Source organism: Bubalus kerabau, chromosome 10 (assembly GCF_029407905.1).
Source record: "Bubalus kerabau isolate K-KA32 ecotype Philippines breed swamp buffalo chromosome 10, PCC_UOA_SB_1v2, whole genome shotgun sequence".
Taxonomy (NCBI): domain Eukaryota; kingdom Metazoa; phylum Chordata; class Mammalia; order Artiodactyla; family Bovidae; genus Bubalus; species Bubalus kerabau.
In genome coordinates this window covers 38,787,218-38,812,645 of record NC_073633.1, presented here as the reverse complement: position 1 = coordinate 38,812,645, position 25,428 = coordinate 38,787,218, and the positions used below count along the sequence as shown (strand labels likewise).

General features: G+C 37.7%; 1 protein-coding gene across 2 annotated transcripts in view; it reads right to left on the bottom strand.

Moving 5' to 3' along the window:
- The window catches only part of SPRED1 (sprouty related EVH1 domain containing 1), a 122,726-nt gene that overhangs the window by 55,227 nt on the left and 42,071 nt on the right, over nt 1–25,428 (bottom strand). For both annotated transcript variants that reach the window (XM_055537323.1, XM_055537324.1), the window contains exon 2: nt 3,051–3,225. In XM_055537323.1, the coding sequence (XP_055393298.1) occupies nt 3,051–3,225 (175 nt within the window). The remainder of the gene's footprint in view (nt 1–3,050; nt 3,226–25,428) is intronic.

Here is a 25,428-nt window from a genome sequence, read left to right as displayed (position 1 = left end):
CAGTATTTTTTAAATGATTATTATACAGGAACAGTATTAAAATGCAGTTTATCATCAAGAAGGATTTTAAAGAAAACTATCATTAACTTGGGAAGACTTTGCAAACTTATGGATTCAACCATCACAGTGAACATCTTTTTTATATTACTAGAACCCAGAAAAATGGATTAAAATAAAACCAATTGGTAAAAATATCTAGAGAAATGGACATTAATGACCTCAAAATGCAGTGAAAACGAATACATACTTTAATTCTATAACTGCTTCAGAAGTATCTTAGAAATGTATTATGCAGCAGAGGGGGCCAATTAATCTGTTTATATCAATGTCACTTCCCATTTGTCTTGAGACTTCACAAAACTGCTATCTTCAATTTATAGCCATGTATTATTGCTCTGCCTTTGATCATACAATTTGAGCATACAATTCAAATGCTTTATTACAGCTATTCCCTACAGAAATAAGGCAATCCTACACAGAGATACACTTATCATTCCTATTTCACAAATAGTAAGCTTTCTCAAGGAGAAACGGCTAACTGAAACAACAGTTATGATTCCTAGGTCAGTGTTTCCATCAAAAGGACCTATTTTCTTGTTAGTTTATTATTTTACACCTAAGGATTATGTTAAAGGCACTTTTTTATGTCTCATCACAGAAAGTAAGTTTGGATTATGTCCAAATCCCAGGCTTATTCTCACTAAGCTTTATGTCAAAAATCACACTCTGAGCAACAACCTGAAACATCAATCTGAGCTTATTCTCTGACTAGCCTTCACTCCTAGTGATGCAAATTTGGTTCCTTATTTAATTATCTTCAAGTAAACTGTCCACATTCATTAATATGGCCAATACAGTAGTCCCTTGGTATCCACAGGGGACTGGTTCCAGTATCTGCCTTGTCTGTTTGGCCCCTGCTGACACCAAAATCTGCAGATGTTAAAGTTCTTTCACATAATGACATTGAATTTGCATATAACCATATGCATCCCCTCTCCCATATATTTTAAATGATTCTCCAAATTATTGATAATACCAAATATAAAATCAATGCTATGTAAATAGTTGGCAGCACAAGGCAAATTTAGGTTTCACCTTCTGGAATCTTTTCCCAAATATTTTCCATCTGTGGTTGTTTGAATCCACAGATGTGAAACCTATGGATATGTAGGGCTGACTGGGTTCTGTTTCATTTTGATTTTTTTCTTTCTCTATTTCATATCTAGGTCATCATTCCATGTTCTTATGATTTCTCAGCAAGATGTTTTTCTCCAATTCTTTCTCCACCTTTGATATCTCTCTTCTCTTTTTCCATCTCTACTATTAAGAAATGCCTTTGTGTGCTGTGTACTAAGTCACTTTAGTTGTGTCTGACTTTGCTACCCTATGAACTGGTGCCCATCAGGTTCCTCTCTCCATGGGGTTCTCCAGACAAGAATACTGGAGTGGGTTGCCATGCCCTCGTCCAGAGGATCTTTCTGACCCAGGAATCAAACCTACATCTCTAACGTCTCCTGCACTGGCAGGTGGGTTCTTTAACCACTTAGACTGTGACTGTTTTACTCAGATTCTAAAACCTACAACTTCTCCAACAACACTTCCCAGTCATCAATAGCTTGGACAAAAAGCATTACTTGTAAGTACAGGTCACCATGGGCTCTTTCTTAGAAGTCTACAGGCTATATTTTAAATAAGCATCAGTATATGCTGGCCACTGTGTTATCCAAGGTCAGAACCACATTTAAATATTTACACTTTTAGAGATGACATGTTAACTTTATTATACATACTTCTGACTTCAACTGGGGTTTCTTATAAGCCTAAAACCACATTCTGATTAACTAGATACATCATCAGAAGGGAATCCTAAATTTGTAAAAAATTAAAAGTCTTTCAAGATGATTTAGGGAAGTCATTAAATCAGATTTAACTGAGACAGAAACTGGAGCACAGACAAGTTAGCTAACCTTTTAAATTACTGAAATAATTCAGGAGTAAAAAATATGCAGAAACCAAGAATCAAAATTAAAAGTAGGTTTATTCAAAATATTTATATATGAATATTATTCAAAACTTAAAACATTTTCAATAGAAATAATATTATAGATGCTGAATGAGCTCACAAAGCAGTCTACAAATACATATTAATAGTTAAAGGGAATTCTAGCTATTTCCAAGAGCCTTGGAAATTTTGAGCACTTTATTCTCATTTTCTAAGTTCTGCTTGATGCAGAAACGACATTAACATTTCTCAGCTTCTCAGATATGATTATTTTTCGGCTCATAAATGAAATAAAGGAGAAACAGTTTTCTACACTAATTAAGAGAGTAGATGCCTAACATTACCAAAGGTTGAATTCAAAATTTAAAACATATGAATGTAAGGAAACACTTATCTGTGTAGAAGATAGTAGAATTAAAACCTAGGATGGCTACCTACTAGTCACATGATGAGCCTCGGCTGATAGAGGATGAAGGGAGCATGAATCTGAGAACACAAGAGTCTAGAGTAGGGGCCAGATATCACTGCAGTGTGAAAGCAGCCACAGATAAGACGTTAACAAATGAGCTTGGCTATGTTTCAACAAATTTTTTTATGGACACTGAAATTTGAATTTCATGTTCATAAAACCATTACTGATTTTTTTCAGTCATTTAAACATGCAAAATCCATTCTTAACTCATGGGCTGTACAAAAACACACAACAGGCCTGGATTTGGCCTGTGGACTATAGCGCCAATCTCCAATTTAAGTAACAGTGGGGAGAAGGCGAGGAAGTGCACCTGGTTTAAAACTAGGGGGACTATTCATGAATGTTCTTGCATTAAACCTAATCAGAAAAACAGCTCCCCTTCAACATGTGTACAATAATACCAGTCCCAGGTGCAAAGAAAACAGGCATATTGTGCTGTCTTTAAAAGAGTTACAGAAACAATCATCAATCTAGGACAAAAACAATTTCCATAAATAACAGTATACTAATCATAATTTTACAGAGAATTCATTCTGTACAACTTAAAATTATAGCAAAAGATGCATTATTCATTACCATTTTGTCCCTGAGTCGCTCTCCACGGATAAAAAAGTCAGCACAGCCATTCTCTTCCTGGTGAGGGACTTTGAAGACAGTGACGCAGCTTAGTCCACTCCCTCCAAGTGGTAACCATCCACCACTTGAGTCATCCCGGGTCATCACCACAGCTCGCACTCGTGCATAACTATTACTAAAATAGATGCAAAGATTAGAAATTAGCTTTTCCATAAACAAAAAACCAGCCAATATGTCAGTCTTCTTTGAGAAACCAAAGACCACATCACTTAATGTGTGGTACCTAACGTGTGGTACCTAAGTGTTTACTACTTCCATGACAGTCCAGAGAAAGTAATCTAATTGAAAAAGGTCAAAACCCGGAGTAACTAACTTAGAGGTTAACTTTTATTTTGAAGACCAATCTCACAATGAAAGACTACAGATCTCTTATTCCACCACTTGAGTAGTTCAAGCAAATTTGATTGCCATGGAACAAGTAATGAAGGATCCTAAAGACAAACTTGGAGAAGGCAATGGCACCCCACTCCAGTACTCTTGCCTGGAAAATCCCATGGACGGAGGAGCCTGGTAGGCTGCAGTCTATGGGGTCGCGGAGAGTCGGACAAGACTGAGCGACTTTACTTTCACTTTTCACTTTCCTGCATTGGAGAAGGAAATGGCAACCCACTCCAGTGTTCTTGCCTGGAGAATCCCAGGGACAGGGGAGCCTGGTGGGCTGCCATCTAACTGAAGTGACTTAGCAGTAGCAAAGACAAACTATAGAGACTACCGTCAAACTTGTCTATATATGTCCATCTCCTAGCATATAACCAGACAAAATACTGTTGTATTCTAGCACATTTAATTGTGACACCTCTATGCTTCTAACATTTCTGAAATACATTATAAACAAAATGCTGAAACAAACATGCTTAGCTCAGGTACATTTTCAATTTTTCCCTAACAACTAGAAATCTAAACCACACAAACATATATAAAGAAATGTTTTGTTTATTAACCCATCAGGCAAATTGGTATTTTCATGCTCTCTTTTTGGCAAACTATTCTTGAGGTACACCACATTCCAGTTCCATTCAGAATTACTTCCCAATATTCCACAACTATTTTTTACATAAAATCTAAGAAATGTTTCATATAGTAATGTTCTAGATAACTGACATCTAAGCATTTTAATTCTAAAACTTCTAATATAATAATCATTATATTCTTTCTAAAAGTCAAATATCTTGGCAATTTCTTAGAAAATTACACTGAGTTTCTTAGAAAATTACACGTCTTGGTTATTACAACTATCAAATAAGGTTCAACATAATAATTCTGTGCTACTTAATATCTCTGAATGTTCTTTGCCAGTTGTCCCCTCCTGTTGTCAGAGTGCCTCTGAGCACTCTGGGTCTGAGACCCACTCCTTGCTTTTTTTCTACTTTATATATTGACATTTATTTGACTGAGGTGTATACTCTATATATAATCGCATATATTGATATTAAGTATAAAATTTCACAAATTCTGACAAACATACACAACCAACATCAAGATATAGAACATTTTCATGACTCCAGAAAATTCCCTGAGGCCTCCTGCCCATCAAATAGGTAACCAAGGTAACCACTGCTATACAAGGTTTCCAATATACACATTAGTTTTGCCTGCTCTGGGCCTTCTTATGTATGGAATCAAGCAGAAGCACCACTTGCACCCTCCCTATCTGACTTCCTTCACTTATTGTGTTGTCACATTAGGGCTTCATTCTCTGTCAACACTAAGTAGTCAGTCCTCTCACTGAATAAATAAATACGCATCACAATTCATGTATTCTTTCTTACGCTGATAGGCATTTGAAATGTTCCAAGGTGTTGGCTATTATGAATAAGGCTTTTATAAACATTCTTATATGTTTTTTTGTAGACATGTTTTCATTTCTCTTGAATAATTACCTAGGAATGGAATTGATGAGTCATAGGGGAGTATATTTAACTATATAAGAAACTGTTTTCCAAGGTGACTGGACCGTTATTCCTATCAACAACGTATGATAGTTTCAGTTACTCCACATCTGTGCCAACATTTGGTGTTTTCAACTTTTTAAACCATACTCACTGTAGTAAGTATATGAATGCATGACGTCAAGCATTTTTTTCATATGCTGGCTGGCCATTTGTATGCCTTCTTTTTAAGTCACTTATTTTGTATTATGTTGCCTTTTAGTACTGATTTTTAGAAGTTCTTCATATTTCATAACACAAGTGGTTTTCTGTCAGAGAGTTGTATTCTTTTATTTTTTTTTATTTTATTTTTAAACTTTACTTAATTGTATTAGTTTTGCCAAATATCAAAATGAATCCGCCACAGGTATACATGTGTTCCCCATCCTGAACCCTCCTCCCTCCTCCCTCCCCATACCATCCCTCTGGGTCGTCCCAGTGCACCAGCCCCAAGCATCCAGTATCATGAATTGAACCTGGACTGGCAACTCGTTTCATACATGATATTTTACATGTTTCAATGCCATTCTCCCAAATCTTCCCACCCTCTCCCTCTCCCACAGAGTCCATAAGACTGTTCTATACATCAGTGTCTCTTTTGCTGTCTCGTACACAGGGTTATTGTTACCATCTTTCTAAATTCCATATATATGCATTAGTATACTGTATTGGTGTTTTTCTTTCTGGCTTACTTCACTCTGTATAATAGTATTCTTTTAAAGTTGCATGGTGTTGGTCAAGTAAGAAGTCTAAAGTCAAACTTTATTATAAAGTTGGATCCTAGCTCAGCATCTTACCTATATGTCCTTGAGAGAGTTACAATACCCACCTTTAATAAACTAAAACAAAGCCTAACACCTAATAAACACTATGTATTATTGTGCTTAGTCATTCAGTCGTGTGCGACTCTGTGTATCGTTTTAAGTTTATTATTAGTACTACAACAAAGATTTTAAAATTGAAGTATTTGTCATACTGGTAATTCAAAGCCAGGTAGGAGCTGGGGGGAAAATCTGCAAATTCAAACATAACTCTCTATTAAACTAGGGTCAAAATAATTCTTTGCAAAGAAGTTCTAAAAGTCTTTAAATTTACATATGACCATTCTAAGCTTTTTATGATTCAGTTACTTACAGGCTCTGATTCCTATCTGGGCTCAACTGTTAAAAATCTTCCATTCAGAGAACTGGCCAGAGGAGGTATGGGTACATAAAGACCAGACTGAATTAGGTATCTAATTCTAATGCTCCTCATGGGCTAAGCTGGAACAAGTACCATTCCAAGAAGCTTGGCGGGATAGAAGTAATAGTAAATGAAGGTTATTTGGTTAACCAAGAATTTAATCAAAGGATATCCAGAAACAGCACATTATCTTAGACGTATTTGGCTCAAATTAAATATTTGTGAATTGAACTCATGCATTTAAAGCTCAGCACATTTGAGGTTCAGTGAAGTTATAAAGTCACAAGGTGGAACTTTGATCAAAACCAAAATTCAAGGTCCCAATAATCATTTAAGTGTTTATTTCACTACAGGATCCTGATTCTTTCTTCTCACCTGATTATGTAGTAAACTGGAAACTGAGAATTTTATACTAGATTCTGCAAGACTGGAGAAACCTAACGAGTAAAATAACCCAATTTAGAAGATCAGAGTACATTTTAACTTCAGAGTACAGAAGCAGTTATCCTCTTCAGAGCACAGACTCTTATTTTATCATCTGTGATTATTACTAATTCTTATTTACAATCTGTATAATGCTTCTTAGCATATTTTATATTTTAAAAATATAAAACTGTAAGATTATTAGAAAATACATTAAAAACACTGCCAGTTATTTTAGGATGGTAAAATTGAGTATTTTCCTTTCATTTCTCAGTTTCTCCAAAAATTATCGTATAATTCAGTCACTCAGTCATGTCTGACTCTTTGCAACCCCACAAACCGCAGCATGCCAGGCCTCCCTGTCCATCACCAACTCCGGGAGTCCACCGAAACCCATGTCCATTGAGTCTGTGATGCCATCCAACCATCTCATTCTCTGTTGTCCCCTTCTCCTCCTGCCCTCAATCTTTCCCAACATCAGAGTCTTTTCCAATGAGTCAGCTCTTTGCATCACGTGGCCAAAGTATTGGCGTTTCACCTTCAACATCAGTCCTTCCAATGAACACCCAGGACTGATCTCCTTTAGGATGGACTAGTTGGATCTCCTTGCAGTCCAAGGGACTCTCAGGAGTCTTCTCCAACACCACAGTTCAAAAGCATCAATTCTTTAGAGCTCAGCTTTCTTTATAGTCCAACTCTCACATCCATACATGACCACAGGAAAAACCATAGTCTTGACTAGACAAACCTTTGTTGGCAAAGTAATGTCTCTGCTTTTTAATATGCTGTCTAGGTTGGTCATCTTTCCTTCCAAGGAATAAGCGTCTTTTAATTTCATGCCTGCAGTCATCATCTGCAGTGATTTTGGAGCCCAAAAAACTTAAGTCAGCCACGGTTTCCACATCTATTTCCCATGAAGTGATGGGACCAGATGCCATGATCTTTGTTTTCTGAATGTTGAGCTTTAAGCCAACTTTTTCACTCTCCTCTTTCACTTTCATCAAGAGGCTCTTTAGCTCCTCTTCATTTTCTGCCATAAGGGTGGTGTCATCTGCATATCTGAGGTTTCTGATAGTTCTCCCGGCAATCTTGATTCCAGCTTGTGCTTCTTCCAGCCCAGCGTTTCTCATAATGTACTCTGCATAGAAGTTAAATAAGCAGGGTGACAATATACAGCCTTGACGTACTCCTTTTCCTATTTGGAACCAGTCTGTTGTTCCATGTCCAGTCCTAACTGTTGCTTCCTGACCTGCATACAGATTTCTCAAGAGGCAGATCAGGTGGTCTGGTATTCCCATCTCTTTCAGAATTTTCCACAGTTTATTGTGATCCACACAGTCAAAGGCTTTGGCATAGTCAATAAAGCAGAAATAGATGTTTTTCTGGTATTCTCTTGCTTTTTCCATGATCCAGTGAATGTTGGCAACTTGATCTCTGGTTCCTCTGCCTTTTCTAAAACCAGCTTGAACATCTGGAAGTTCACAGTTCACATATTGCTGAAGCCTGGCTTGGAGAATTTTGAGCATTACTTTACTAGCGTGTGAGATGAGTGCAAATGTGCAGTAGTTTGAGCATTGTTTGGCACTGCCTTTCTTTGGGATTGGAATGAAAACTGACCTTTCCCAGTCTTGTGGCCACTGCTGAGTTTTCCAAATTTGCTGGCATACTGAGTGCAGCACTTTCACAGCATCATCTTTCAGGATTTGAAAAAGCTTAACTGGAATTCTATCACCCCTACTAGCTTTGTTCATAGTGATGCTTTCTAAGGCCCACTTGACTTTACATCCCAGGATGTCTGGCTCTAGGTCAGTAATCACACCATCGTGATTATCTGGGTCATGAAGATCTTTTTGTACAGTTCTTCTGTGTATTCTTGCCACTTCTTAGTATCTTCTGCTTCTGTCAGGTCCATACCATTTCTGTCCTTTACTGAGTCCATCTTCGCATGAAATGTTCCCTTGGTATCTCTAATTTTCTTGAAGAGATCTCTAGTCTTTCCCATTCTATTGTTGTCCTCTATTTCTTTGCACTGATCGCTGAGGAAGGCTTTCTTATCTTTCCTTGCTATTCTCTGGAACTCTGCATTCAAATGGGTAAAACTTTCTTCTCCTTTGCTTTTCATTTTCTCTTCTTTTCACAGCTATTTGGAAGACCTCCTCAGACAGCCATTTTGCTTTTTTGCATTTCTTTTTCTTGGGGATGGTCTTGATCCCTGTTTCCTGTACAATGTCACGAACCTCTTTCCATAGTTCATCAGACACTCTATCAGATTTAGTCCCTTAAGTCTTATAATACTAATAAAAGTAATTTAAATAAATTAAAAACTCACATTTTAACTACATCTTGGCTTTACTCAAAATACTGTAAAAATTTTAGAATGTTACTTATAAGTGTAAGAATATGTTTTCAACAAAAGAATCCCTGACATAATTCCCCTCACTATTCCCAATTTGTTTTTGTTTTATCAAAGTGCCAGCTAAAAGAGATGTGTTGCCCTTTCTAGGAAAGTTAGATAAAATAAAGATTTCATTACTGAAAAAATAAGGTTGCCTGATTCATAGTTCACCTTAATACAACAAAGAGGTTTTAAAGCTGGCTAATAACTTACATAAAATTTTTTTTGAATCTCATGTTTTCAACCATACCAAAAAAATGTTTCCCTTATTAATCCAAGTTGATCATTCAAACTTTAAAGTACTCCAGAAGCTTATGTAAATAAATTTGTATTTCATATACAAACATCAGCTTATAATTTAACAATTCAGCTTTCAAGTTTAAGACCTACGACTAGAATACTTAACACAAAAATTTTCAAGCTGTTTAGTAAATGTTGGGGCGGGGGGTGGGGGGGGGAGTTGACAGACCTTCCCGAGTGCCACAGTTAAATCTTTTCACCTGTGCTTTAATCACATAACCTCCATGCTTTCAAATGTCATCTTGTTCTCCCACATAAAATCACTAACTCTTTTGTTTCAAATATGCAACCACTCCAAAGACATTAGTGGCAGCTCTTAAAAACTTTATCATGCTCTGCCTTGTAGCATATAAAAATCTGTTTGTAGTCCACTCCTTAGATAAATGGGACTTAAGAGCAAGGAACGAAATCAGTCTCCTATTTAAAATAACAATAAATGTTTTTCTTTTTTCTGGTCATGTAAACAATAGATGCCCACTCTAGTAAATGTGGAAAACAAAGAAAAATAGTATTTACCATCATGGAATTAAAATTCTAGCATTTGTTGGATTTTTACTCTCTCTGGTATCATATTTGCAATCTGTTAGTCTCTGAGACAACAGCTGCTACTTGACAATCTACTCTTATTGTCAAAAATCTCAGAATTTCATTCTGGATCTTTTTTAAAACAGTTGAAAAGCATTTGTTCCCACTGATTTATCTAAAAAGTTGAAGAGGATATGGAGAAAAGGAACCCTTGTATACTGCTGGTAGGGATGTAAACTGGTGCAGCCACTATAGAAACTAGTATAGAGGTTCCTCAAAAACTAAGAATAGAACTACCATATAACCCATTCCTGGATATACCTGGAAAAAATGAATACACTAATTTGAAAAAATACATGTACCAATGATCACAGCAACAGTATTTACAACAGCCAAGACACAGAAGCAACCCAAGTGTGCCCATCAACAATAGGACTAGATTAAGAAGACATAGTGTGTGTATATAATATATGTAACATATTATATACAAACACTTCTCAGGTGGCACAGTGGTAAAGAATCAGCCTGCCAGTACAGGAGACACAAAAGTGACAGATCTGATCCCGAGGTCAGAAAGACCCCCTGGAGTAGGAAATGCAACTCACTTCAGTATTCTTGCCTAGATAATTTCATAGACAGAGAAGCCTGATGGCAGTCCATGGGAATAGGACACAATTGAGCAACTGAGTGTTCATGCACGCACGCACACACACACACACACACACACACTATATATAAAAAAGAATATAACTCAGTCATAAAATAGTAAAATAATGCCATGTGCTGCAGACTCACAGATACATAAAACAAACTTGTGGTTATCAAACGGGAGAGGGAAGGACAAATTAGGGTATAGGATTAACAGATACAAACTACTATATGTAAAACAGATAAGCAACAAGGATATACTGAATACTGCAGGGACTTATACACATTATCATGTAATCATCTATAGGAAATATAATCTACAAAAACACTGAAACACTACACTGTATATCTGAAACTAACATAATATTATAACTCAACCACATGTCAATTAGGAACTTCCCTAGTGGTCCAGTAATTAAGATGCCACACTTGCACCAAAGGGTGCATTGGTTTGATCCCTGGTTGGGGAACTAAGATCCCACATGCCACATGGCTTAGCAAAAAATACAAAAATAAACAAACAAAAAACCCCAAAACAAAAACAAAGCAAACAAAATATGTCAATTTTTAAAAAGCTTGCTGTTTCAAAAACAAATAAATAAAAAGTCAAATATGACAACCATTTAATGTTATTTTCCAAAATGGCTAAAATCTAAAGCTCTATTTGTCCCTCTGGTACTGAACTACATAATAACCACTTTTCAAGTCAAGTTTTCATTCTAATGAAATGAAGATGCTCTTGTAATAAATTGCTTGGTTTCCCTTATTTTATGCAAAATCTAAACTGTATCTCAACCATTTATTTCTGATCTTACTTGAATAACTACATTAAATATATTCTTCACTCACAGGAGGGGAATTGCACAATTAATGCAGAAGTCTAAGTGAGAGGTAATGTTGAACTGAACTAAGATGATAACAGACAAAAGAGGAATGGACTGATGGGGGGTGGGGGGCTCTATTTTGGAAGAAAAGCCAAGAAGATCTGTTGATGTGCTTATAACTACAAAGCAAGTATTCTAAACTATATCTAATTAGATAATTATCTATAATTCTTAACAGTCATCAGCTTCATTATCTAGAATTTATTATTTCAATAGAGCAAAAGATGATCAAACACAAAGATAAACTTTGCTTCAGTTGTATTGATCCATGTAGTTTCTTTTGAAATAGCAGTACCATATTATATATGATCCAGAATAATTCTTGTTATACTTTACTATATTTTGTGAATAAATACATATTATGACTGAATTTTCAAATGCAACTTGGCAATTTTTTAAAACAAATAAAGAGTACAGTTATAGAAGAACTTTTAAGTCTAAAACAGCCTCCCTGGTGGCTCCCACCTGCCAAGAACCCACCTGCCAATCCAGAGACACAGGTTCTATCCATGGTTCAGGAAGATATCCTGGAGAATGAAATGGCAACCCACTCCAGTATTCTTGCCTGGAAAATCCCATGGACAGAGGACCCTGGTGGGCAACTGTCCATAGGGTAGCAAAAGAGTCAAACACAACTTGGTGACTAAACAACAATAGTCTAATACACAAGATAATCTTTTTCAGTTTCTTTTCTCCCTCGGAGAATCCTCTAGCTTTCTGATTACCAAGCTGATTATATGATATACTCACTCAACTACCCCCTCTTCATTCCTTCTATATTATCCCAATTGTCAACTCGGTTGTCCTTTTCTGTTGATTTGCATAAATGCTTCATATTACATATACTAATCATTTGCCAGTTATGTGAATTACATATATCTTCTTCCAAACTATGGCTTCTTTTATTTTTTAATGTCCTTTGAAGAATGAAACTTTTATCTTACCATGGTTAAACATTTCTTTCCTTTATGATTTGTGCTGGCAACTTTTTGCAAGATCTCATACATACCTATTTTAAAGCTTGTTACATCCAATTAAGAGATAAAACTTTGTTTTCTTTTTAAAGTCATTTTAACAAACAGAATATTCTATTTTCTGTGACAGTAAGAAAGTCCCTAAAATCACCCATGTCTGGCAGAGCAAGTATTCCTGTTATTTACTAAATTAGAGCCACACATTCTTTTCCACTATCCAGAAGTTAAATCCAAATTGGTTTTTGTTTCTCAGCTATATATGACCTTGTTTCCACTAGGAACAGCTACCAGGTTCTCATAGCTGCTGTACAGGGTTGGTGAACTGCAATCTATTTTCATTAGTTTCTCTTTGTATACAGGGGCCATCCTGGTTTAGTGTGGATTTGTTCCAGATAATTTCTCCATCCCAACTTTTCATAAGCTTAACCCAACTTCCTACCTTTTAATGCTTTAAAACTTCTAAGTGCACATTTTTTAGAAACTTGACTGATGTATTTAACATTACTTTAAACAGTTTTCAATTACACCTTCACCAAAAAAACTGACCACTTATTACAAGAATGTTGCCAATACACATCATTTATACCCTGATCTAAGAAGCTTCCTACCAAAGGAGGAAGGAGAGTGTTCAATAAAGATTTACACAGCTTCAAAATGCAGGAAAAAATACAGCAAAGACAAACTATGGGCAGAGAAAATACCTAGGAAGTTATTATAATGAACTTTATATAATAAAGTATCTTAATAAATATAGTTATATGGACATATCAGTTTATATCACACTGTCACAACGCACACCCACCTGTAAGGGAAGCTAAGAAAGGTAGTATTTCAGTCCACTACAGATCCATCTAACATATTGCAGTCCACTATGGACCTATCATCCTAAAAGATGATGCTGTGAAAGTGCTGCACTCAATATGCCAGCAAATTTGGAAAACTCAGCAGTGGCCAGAGGACTGGAAAAGGTCACTTTTCATTCCAATCCCAAAGAAAGGGAAAGCCAATGAATGTTCAAACTACCGCACAACTGCACTCATCTCACATGCTAGCAAAGCAATGTTCAAAATTCTCCAAGCCAGGCTTCAACAGTATGTGAACTGTGAGATTGCAGATGTTCAAGCTGGATTTAGAAAAGGCAGACGAACCAGAGATCAAATTGCCAACATCCACTGGATCATCGAAAAAGCAAGAGAATACCAAAAAAACATCTATTTCTGCTTCACTGACTACGCCAAAGCTTTTGACTGTGTAGATCACAACAAACTGGAAAATTCTTAAAGAGATGGGAACATCAGACCACCTTACCTGCCTCCTGAGAAATCTGTATGCAAGTCAAGAAGCAATAATTAGAACCAGACATGAAACAACAGACTGGTTCCAAATTGGGAAAGGAATATGTCAAGGCTGTATGCTGCCACCCTGCTTATTTAACTTATGTGCAGAGTACATCATGTGAAATGCCTGGCTGGATGAAGCACAAGCTGGAATTCAGATTGCTGGGAGAAATATCAATAACCTCAGATACTCAGATGATACCACCCTTATGGCAGAAAGCGAAGAGGAACCAAAGAGCCTTTGATGATGGTGAAAAAGGAGAGTGGAAAAGCTGGCTTAAAACAACATTCAAAACCCCACGCAGATCATGGCATCCATCCAGTCCCATCACTTCATGGCAAATACATGGGGAAACAATGGAAAGTAACAGACTTTACTTTTGGGGGGCTTCAAAAATCACTGCAGATGGTGACTGCAGCCATGAAATTAAAAGATGCTTGCTCCTTGGAACAAAAGTTATGACCAACCTAGACAGCATATTAAAAGGTAGAGACACTACTTTGCTGACAAAGGTCTTTCTAGTAAAAGCTATGGTTTTTCCGTAGTCGTGTATGGATGTTAGAGTTGGACTATAAAGAAAGCTGAGCGCCGAAGAATTGATGCTCTTGATGGTGTTGGAGAAGACTCCTGAGAGTCCCTTGAACAGCAAGGAGCTCCAACCAGTCCATCCTAAAGGAAATCAGTCCTGAATGTTCATTAGAAAGACTGATGCTGAAGCTAAAACTCTTGATACTTTGGCCATCTGATATGAAGAACTGAGTCACTGGGAAAGACCTTGATGCAGGGAAAGACTGAAGGCAGGAGAAGGGGACGAGGGAGGACGAGATGGTTGGATGGCATCGCCGATGAACATGAGTTTGAGCAGGCTCTGGGAGTTGGTGATGGACAGGGAAGCCTGGTGTGCTGCAGTCCATGGGGTCGCAAAGAGTCGGACACGACTGAGTGACTGAACTGAACTGAATGGACCCATCTAAAAACTGGGGACAATATTACTAAATATATAAAAGCATACTTAGCAATCTCTGGCAGAAAATAAAATAAATAAAGACTTAAACAAGTCAACAAAAACAAATAGAGACTTAAAACCTTAGAATCAAACTGCTCTCAACATAAGAGTCCAGAGGTGGTTGGATGGGACAGGAGAGAGGAAGAAAGGAAAGAGGAAAAGGAAAGAAAGGTACTGCAGAAATGTTTTAAGCTTCAGAACAGTCAGCTATAACATTATAAATGACCAATAGGCAATTAGAAATGGATATAAATTTAGTAACAAGGCCTGAGAAAAAGCCAGAGCTCTACAAGTCTTTTTGTTCTGTATAGTAATGGTTCTTAAACTAGGAGACCAGAGTAATTAATGATGCTACTGAAATTGTGATTAAAGCTACATAATAACTCCCATGAAGGAAAAAAAAAAAGGCTAAAAACTCACATTTGAACACAATTTTGGTGATTCACAGTTCCTTCCAAAAGATTCACAAACCTGAGATTAAGAATACTTTATCTCTAGGACAAAGCTGCTCTGCAATTGGTTTTTAAGATCCTGTAATTTACAGATTTATCAAGATGATATTTCCTTTCAAATGTGAATGCTGGTTATGTAGGGTTATATCTCATTCTCTTAAGTAAACCACAAAATTATACTTCCAAGGGAACAAAATATGTTAAGCAATACTCAGAAAATGAAAATGAAACAACCGTAAAAGCGATTAAAGTAGAAAAGAGAGGCAGAAGAGAAGGTCAGAATAACAGATTTGAAAATGCTACACTGCTTGGCTTTGAAGATGGAAGAGGAGGTCATGAGACAAGAATACAAGCCTCGAAAATCAAGGAAATGAATTCTGCCCTGGATTTTTCTGAAGCTTAATTCTTCCCTAGATTTTCCAAAATGAATGCAGCCCTGTCAATAACTTGATTTTAGCCCAGTGAGAGCCAGTTGGATTCCTGACCTTCAGACTACAATATAATAAACTTCTGTTATTTTACGTCACTAAGTTTGTGCTGATTTGTTACAGAACCAACAGGAAACAATAAAGAGCTAAGGGGAAAATCTTCTTGAGGATAAAGCAATCCATACACAGGAGGCAAAGATAACTCTTTTCCATCTCTAACTATAACTGTACCAAAACAAAATGGCCAAGAAACTCCACAAAGAACAACAACAAAGAGAAGATACTTAGGATTCCTTAAGATTTGTTCAGCACAGTAAGAGTTTAGAGGGATATTTGCAGTGACAAATATCAATATCCTATTTTCTCCACTGTATATTTTAAGCAAACATTATCATCCAAATATTAAATATTATTACATAGACTGGGTACAAGAGAAAAAGGAAGCATTTAATAGAACTATTTTATCATACAGCACTTCACAGTGTAGTCAGTAACTTGTTTTCTTAGCTAAATATAAAGGCAGATGATATTCAGAAGATAACCACATTAGTACTCACTCATCTATTCACTTATCCAGCGAGCATTTATTTATATGTTTCACACATAAACACAATTTAAAGTTATGCTTCTTTGCTTATAGAAACTCCTAAGTTAGCAGACAAAGATATGTTACCAAAGATGGGAGTACATGGTAAGAAATGACTAATTTTCATATCCAATGTGGATTTTGAAATAGCAGTATCATCAGGTAGAAAAAGGCAAAGTGCACACCATGGAGGGCATGACACGAGTAATGTCATATTTAAGGACCAATATTAAGTTCAAAAGAGGATGGCATGCATAAGCAAAAGAAAGGTAAGAAATAAAATAAATGCCATCCCAAAGAAAGGTGATGCCAAAGAATGCTCAAACTAATGCACAACTGCACTCATCTCACACGCTAGTAATGCTCAAAATTCTCCAAGCCAGGCTTCAGCAATACGTGAACTGTGAACTTCCAGACGTTCAAGCTGGTTTTAGAAAAGGCAGAGGAACCAGAGATCAAATTGCCAACATCTGCTGGATCATTGAAAAAGCAAGTAAGTTCCAGAAAAACATCTATATATGCTTTAATGACTATGCCAAAGCCTTTGACTGTGTGGATCACAATGAACTGTGGAAAGTTCTGAAAGAGATGGGAATACCAGACCATCTGACCTGCCTCCTGAGAAATCTGTATGCAGGTCAGGAAGCAACAGTTAGAACTGGACATGGAACAACAGACTGGTTCCAAATAGGAAAAGGAGTACGTCAAGGCTGTATATTGTCACCCTGCTTATTTAACTTCTAAGCAGAGTACATCATGAGAAACGCTGGGCTGGAGGAAGCACAAGCTGGAATCAAGGTTGCCAAGAGAAATATCAATAACATCAGATACACAGATAACAATACCCTTATGGCAGAAAGTGAAGAACTAAAGAGCCTCTTGATGAAAGTGAACGAGGAGAGTCTGGTCCCATCACTTCATGGCCGACAGATGGGCAAACAGTGGAAACACTGGCTGACTGTATTTTTCTGGGCTTCAACATCACTGCAGATGGGGATTGCAGCCATGAAATTAAAAGACGCTCACTCCTTGGAAGGAAAGATGACCAACCTAGACAGCATATTAAAAAGCAGCGACACTACTTTGCCAACAAAAGTCCATCTAGTCAAGGCTATGGTTTTTCCAGTGGTCATGTATGGATGTGAGAGTTGGACTATAAAGAAAGCTGAGCACTGAAGAACTGATGCTTTTGAACTGTGGTGTTGGAGAAGACTCTTGAGAGTCCCTTGGACTGCAAGGAGATCCAACCAGTCCATTCTAAAGGAGATCAGTCCTGGTTGTTGATTGGAAAGACTGATGTTGAAGCTGAAACTCCAATACTTTGGCCACCTGATAAGAGCTGACTCATTGGATAAGACCCTGATGTTGGGAAAGATTGGGGGCAGGAGGAGGAGGGGACAACAGAGGATGAGATGGTTGGATGGCATCACCAACTCGATGGACATGCGTTTTGGTGGACTCCGGGAGTTGGTGATGGACAGGGAGGCCTGGCATGCTGTGGTTTATGGGGTCACAAAGAGTTGGTCACGACTGAGAGACTGAACTGAACTAACTTACCAGACCTTACCGTATCAAGCCTTGCACATCATGCACAAAGTTAGTACTCTATCACAATGAAGAGACCACACGGTAAAAAAAGCAAAGGCGTAGAATACTCTGACTTGTGTTTTTAGCAGAACTTTTACTACATCAACCTTAATGAGATAGGTTATTTCTTCATTTTACAGATACGGAAATTAAGGAATCACATTAAAAAGACAAAGGTCTTGAAACACTCCTTTTGTATCGGCAACTTTAAAAACTATAAGTTATAATTTCCCACATAGTAATCATCAATCTGAAGCAATGACATGGCAGTTAATAACACTGTGTTTTAATAGCAAGTCAGATTTCCTAAATTCCAAAGGCAGTTGTGTCATTTAAAAGTTATAATCTTGAACAAATCACTTAATTTTCTGTACCTCCATTTTCCTGGTCTGTAAATTGCATCTATGGCAGGGTTTGAGAACTAAATGAGGAAATGTGTGCAAAATGCTTAGTTAGCACTGTGCCTGGCTCATAGTTGAAGTGAAGTGAAGTGAAGTCGTTCAGTCTTATCCGTATCTTTGCGACCCCATGGACTGTAGCCTACCAGGCTCCTCCGCCATGGGATTTTCCAGGCAAGTGTACTGCAGTAGGTTGCCATTTCCTTCTCCAAGGGATCTTCCAGACCCAGGGATCAAACCCAGGTCTCCCACATTGTAGGCAGACACTTTACTCTCTGAGCCACCAGTGAAGTCCATAGTTAGGTGCTCAATAAATGTTACTTCTATGACAATATATTAAAGTAACTTTATGATGTTCCAGTATCTGTGTTCTGAAATGGTCTAAATTTGTTTTGTCCTGTAGTGTTATATAACAAACCCAGGAGACAGACCGCATCAGAACTTTTTTCTTTGAGTAAAAACACGTAAGTATCAGTTATCTAAATCTTCCATGTACTGCTTACATAATGGAAGCATTTACATTTAGTCATAAGAATCTGGGAAGCCTTCCACAAGAATGAAAAATAAAACTAAAATCTGAAGGATATACATAGAGGTATTCACAAAATATTCTTTTTAAAATCAACCATTCTAGGTTCTGCTAAACAGTTATCATCAACCTGCCAAAGTAGTTTAAAACTCCAACACAGTATATCCCTGCCTTCTGGCATGACTACTATCCATTCCTCTGACTCCCTGATTACCAGCACTGATGCTATCATTTCATTTTTGGAAGTTGTCTATGTCAGAAGAGCTGAACTATAAATAAAAGTATTCACTGTCAGAAATCAGATTGTAGAAGGCAGGGAACCAACATTAATACTAGAGTTCATAATGAGATAAAAGCATTAGAATAAAACATGGTAAATTTTAAAATAATCTTGTAGTAGAAAAGACTTAAGATTCAGAGGCCATTAAAAAAATAAATTCAACTATACAAACATTCCTGCACAGTAAAAATACCATAAAGTTTATTTTTGAAAAAAGGGTAACAAATTGAGGGGGAAAATGTAAAACAATATGTATTAGTCTTCTATTGCTGCTGTAACAAATTACCAAAAACTTAGTGACTGAAAACACCACCAATGTAAGCACGTCTGTAAGCTGAAGCCCAAAGGGCGTCACAAGGCTAAAACCAAGGTGCCAGCACTGCTGCATTCCTTTTAGGAAGTCATGCAAGAGAGTGCGTTTCCTCATCGTTTCCAAACTCTACAAGTCATCCACATTCCCTCATTTGTGGTCTTCAATCTTCAATGCCAGGTACATTTTTCTCTTTGAATCTTCTTCTAAAATCACATCTTTCTCTGACTGCAGTCCCACAGACAGGAAAGGTTCTCTACTTTTAAGGATTTGTATGATTAGACTAAACCCTTCCAGATAATCCAGGATAATCACCCCATATCAAAGTTCATAACCTTAATCACATTTGCAAAGTCCTAACACATTCACAGGTTCCAAGGATTAGGGTGAGGACATCTTTGAAGTATGGGGGCTATGGGTGAGGGGAGGATCAACACATTATTCTGTCTAACACAAACAACAGATAATAAAGCACAGTATCTATTTCCTTAAAAATAACTTCAAAATCAGTAAGAGAAAAACCAACAATCCAGAATAAAATAGGCAAAGTTCATGAACAAAATTTACAGAAGAAAAATATAGGTGCCATGAAATACATATATTAAAAACCCCTAACTTTGTTCAAAATAAGAGGGCAAATTAAAGGCCCTTTTTTACTTATCGGATTGGCAGATACCAAAAAATAAGTTCACTGGAGAGGGAAATGGCAACCCACTCCAGTGTTCTTGCCTGGAGAATCCCAGGGACAGAGGAGCCTATTGGGCTTCCATCTATGGGGTCGCACAGAGTCGGACACAACTGAAGCAACTTAGCAGCAAGATATAAGTTAACACAAAAGTTAGTGAGTAGAACAGAAGTATGACCTGTTTGTAAGGTTATTTGGAAATACCTATCAAAACTTAAGATGTACATATTTTATGACTCAGCAAACGCTACTTCTACCCACTTTTTTACATGTATGAAATTATACCTTTATAAGCAAAGTTTAAAGAAAAATACTGCTTTTAACAGAAAAAAAATATGAAAGCAATCTAAAAAGAGGCAATAGGAAATTAAATTATGGAACACCTATTCAATGCAAATAGCCATGACAAAAATAAGCAAGCTCTTTATATTATCAAAGTGAGCTGATCTCTCTAGGTTCTATTAAATTTTTTTAAAGGTACATATGTGTATTTAGTATACCACCATTTGTGGCAGAAAACAAATTCACACGTACACTTGTATATGAATAGAATCTTCCCTGGTGGATCAGGCGGTAGAGTGTCTGCCTGCAATGTGGGAGACCCAAGTTCGATCCCTGGGTTGGGAAGATCACCTGGAGAAGGCAACGGCATCCCACTCCAGTACCCTTGCCTGGAAAATCCCATGGACGGAGGAGCCTGGTAGGCTACAGTCCATGGGGTCGCAAAGAGTCAGACACGACTGAGCGACTTCACTTTCATTTTACATAATAAAACTAGTAACTGTCTCTCTAGTGAGGGGAAATAAGAGAGGTACAAGGGTAGTTTTCTTTCCATTAAAGCCTTTTATATTTTTTGAATTTTGTACCATGTATACATATAACCCATCAAAAACACATTTACCAAACTCTTACACATGTACGTGCACACACACACACACTCACACTCTCCCCCCCACCCCCCGCCCTGCCCTGAAGGGCTATGATCTCAAAACACTATTTGTCTCTCTAACAGGAGTTAGAACTTGCCATTAAGAGTAAAATGACAACTTTTCCACAGAACACAGATTAATCTGAATTGCCTTGTTCCCCTCCCTGTCAAAACCTGCTGTACTCTATACTCCTCCCATCAACCTGACAGAAGAAATACCTTTGCTCTGTTCCCACTTACTTACAATTTATAGTTCTCCTCAGTCACAGACACCTGTTCAAACATAAGGACTGGAATCCCAGCTCTCTTCACATATTTCTGCAGAATATCCCACAAATCATCTCATATGCATGTACTTCTTCTAAAGATGCTGGGCTCATTTTACTAAAGAAGCTGCTCTGTAGAAGGGTAGATAGCAAATAAGGTCTTGCCTGAAGAAAATCAGATATTCTCATACTGGACATGACCTAAGAGAGGAGATACAAACTCAGAAGGTGGAGAGACAGGACAAAAGATTCCAGACTACTCTCACACCTTAGAACAAGGTTTTGGGAAGGAAAGATATGCTTAAGAGGGGGTCCCTTGGTGGTAAGAGAAAAATTATTTCTACCCTCTGAAAGCAGACATAGGTTTAGCAGAGCGGTATGCCCTGGTGAACATGGTGATACGGATGCCCAGGTGAACATGGACAAGCACTAAATTATAATACATTATATAGCTCTATTTATTACTCTCCAGAAAGTCTTTCCCGATGCCTACCATTTGGATTAATATCTTTTATAAATGTTTCGACCAGATAAAGTGTGAATAGGGACTCAATTGATATTTGAGAGTCAGCTGTGGTTGATAATTCTTTTATTTAAAGCAAAAAGAAAATGCTGTTCCATTTTTCTGATTTAGATTAGGTACATTATATCCTTATGTGTATACTATGTAGTTGTATGTTAGGTCTATATAGGTCAGTTAGGAAATTCAACTGACAACTAACAGAAGCAGAAGATATTAAGAGGAGGAGGCAAGAATACACAGAAGAACTATACAAAAAAGATCTTCATGACCCAGATAGCCACGATGATGTGATCACTCACCTAGAGCCAAACATCATGGAATGCAAAGTCAAGTAGGCCTTAGGAAGCATCACTATGAACAAAGCTAGGGGAGGTGATGGAATTTCAGGTGAGCAATTTCAAAACCTAAAATATGATGCTGTGAAAATGCTGTACACAATATGCCAGCAAATTTGGAAAACTCAGCAGTGGCCACAGGACTGGAAAAGGTCGCTTTTCATTCCAATGCCAAAGAAAGGGAATGCCAAAGAATGTTCAAACTACTGCACAATTGCACTCATCTCACATGCTAGCAAAGTAATGCTCAAAATTCTCCAAGCTAGGCTTCAATAGTACATGAACCGTGAACTTCCAGATGTTCAATTTGGATTTAGAAAAGGCAGAGTAACCAGAGATCAAACTGCCAACATCCAATGGATCATCGAAAAAGCAAGAGAATACCAGAAAAACATCTACTTCTGCTTCATTGACTACGCCAAAGCCTTTGACTGTGTGGATCACAACAAACTGTGGAAAATTCTTAACGAGATGGGACCACCTTACCAGCCTCCTGAGAAATCTGTATGTAGGTCAAGAAGCAGGTCAAGAAAAGTTAGAACCAGACACAGAACAACAGACTGGTTCCAAATTGGGAAAGGAGTATGTCAAGGCTGTATATTGCCACCCTGCTTATTTAACTTATATGCAGAGTACATCATGCAAAATGCCTGACTGGATGAAGCACAAGCTGGAATCTAGATTGCAGGGAGAAATATCAGTAACTTCAGATACACAGATGACACCACCCTTATGGCAGAAGGTGAAGAACTAAAGAGCCTCATGATGAAAGTATAAGAGTTGGTGTAAAGGTCAACATTCAGAAAACTAAGATCATGGCATCTGGTCCCATCACTTCATGGCAGATAGATGGGCAAACAGTGGAAACAGTGACAGACTTCATTTTGGAAGGCTCCAAAATCACCCTGGATGGTGACTATAGCCAGGAAATTAAAAGACGCTTGTTCCTTGGAAGAAAAGTTATGACCAACCTAGACAGCATATTAAAAAGTAGAGACAGTACTTTCGTGACAAAGATCCATCTAGTTTTCAAAGATATGGTTTTTCCAGAATCCATGTATGGATGTGAGAGTTGGACTATAAAGAAAGCTGAATGGCAAAGAATTGATGCTTTTGAACTGTGGTGTTGGAGAAGACTCTTGAGAGTCCCTTGGACTTGAAGGAGGCCAAACCAGTTAATCCTAAAGGAAATCAGTCCTGAATATTCATTGGAAGGACTGATGCTGAAGCTCCAGTACTATGGCCACCTGATGCGAAGAGCTGACTCATATGAAAAGACCCTGATGCTGGGAAAGATTGAAGGCAGGAGGAAAAGGGGAGGAGAGAGGATGAGATGGTTGGATGGCATCACTGACTCAATGGACATGAGTTTGAACAATCTCCAGGAGTTAGTGATAGACAGGGGAGTCTGGCGTGCTGCAGTTCATGGGGTCGCAAAGAGTTGGACACGACTGAGCGACTGAACTGACTAACTGATGTAGTTATATGAGAAGTTCCCTTTTATCAAGTAGGAAGAAGGCAAAGTAATTTATTACTGTAGTTTCTTAGGGTCTCCAGTAAATTCCTACTGTCTGATCTCAACTGTGCTACCAAAGACACTAACGAAAACCTTGTTTGTTTATGCCTGAGATTGACTGCATCGGGGCAATAGCAAGAACATTCTGTGAGATCACTGCTCTCTCTGGTCAGGGAATAGGCTCAGGGAAATTCAACTGACACTTCTGAAGAGGGAATTCTTTCACTGTCAACAAAAGATGGCTTTCCCTAAGGAAGCCACAAGATTCTCTTACATTTAGTATCCACAGCTTCTGAATATGGTGCCAGAGTATGGTTCTGCTCATCTTACCTTACTTTTAGTAGTGGGGAAGAGCACTCACTTTTCAAACGCACCTAGAGGCAAGTATTTAGGTATAACCTTTGCACATACTAAGAATGCACATAACACTTTGGCATTTAACGGCAAGGAATAGAGGAGTAACAAGGGTAAGCTGCCAATCCCGTAAATCTAGAATGCCAATTCTTCAGGAGTCAAGCAACAAGCCGAGACACCAAAGATATGGAATCAGTGGCATGGACCCAAACTAACCACTAGAATAATCTGCTGAGGAAAATAAGTATCTCCACATTCAGTATTAAAAATCACCAACATCTCAGAGTGTGGGTTACGGCTAACACGTGAAAATAAGTCCAATGAGTACCTGTATAAAACAGACATTTAGCAAATACGTGTATAATTGAATCCAGAAATAAAATACAAAGTACAATGAAGAAGTATGAAGAATTCTCAGGTCTTCTTATCAAGAGTGCATTTGGAGAGAAGGAGACAGCACAAGGTAGCTTAAACACTTAATCAAATGCTAACTGAGTAAAAATTTAGGAGCCTTCAGTGAAGGAGGTACACAGATACACAATGTTAATAACACTATCCTATACAGGGGAGTTTATAGAGTTCCTCTGAAAATGTCACACTAATCTGGGAATAAAAAGTATAACCATAAATAGCTAATTCTAATTGTGCAATTGTGGGACCTTTGAACATTTTTTTCCTTTCAAATTCAACATAAATAGATTCAACTTTTACTGAAAATGTGGCATCCTACAGCAGCGCTGTCCAATCAAAATACAATCGAAGCCATAAATGTAGTCTTCAACTTTCTGGTAGTTGAGAATAGAAAGTAAAGGAGGAGGATGGCAGTGAAATGGCAGAAAAAGTAGCTCAAAGAGCATATCCCACAACACAAATACTAAAACACAAAAAAATTGTCAGGCAACTTTGTCAGAACTCTAGAAAATAATCAGAGGTTAACAGTGATGAAGCAAATAGTAAATCAAAAGGCAACTTTAAAATGGTAGGAAGGCTTTGTGGTACTTTTACTTGCCAGTGGCTTAACCCCACTTCCAACCTCTGCCTAAGCAGTGCGCTTAAATGTCAGTCTGCATTCTCAGCATGGAATCCTGGTCCTTGGTTCCAAAGGGCACAGCAGACCTTAGTCTGAAAGTTGTATTCCTCAAACACATGGTAAGGCAACAAACGATCAGCCTCTGCTGAGGGCAATTATCACAGAAGAGGCCAACAACTGATATACCAAAAGCCTATGAGAGAAAGCTTGGAGAGACAATCTTTTAGGAAATTAAGAAAACCATGTGCATACCCAGGGCAGGACACATGTTCAGAGAAGATGTGCGAAAAACCAGTTTTCATCTGGGCTCAGCACAGCAGGAAGTAATGGGTAAGGCAGAGTTGTAAACAGCTTGGCTAAGCATTAAAGGAGTGCCTTGATACAGAAATAATCTGCAAAGAATAGCAGAATTTTCCTTCCCTCCCTGTCTCTCTCTTTTTAAACTCCTGGTGTTTTAAGAAAATCTTCATCAAAACACAAAAGGAACAGAGACTTCAGGAATCATATA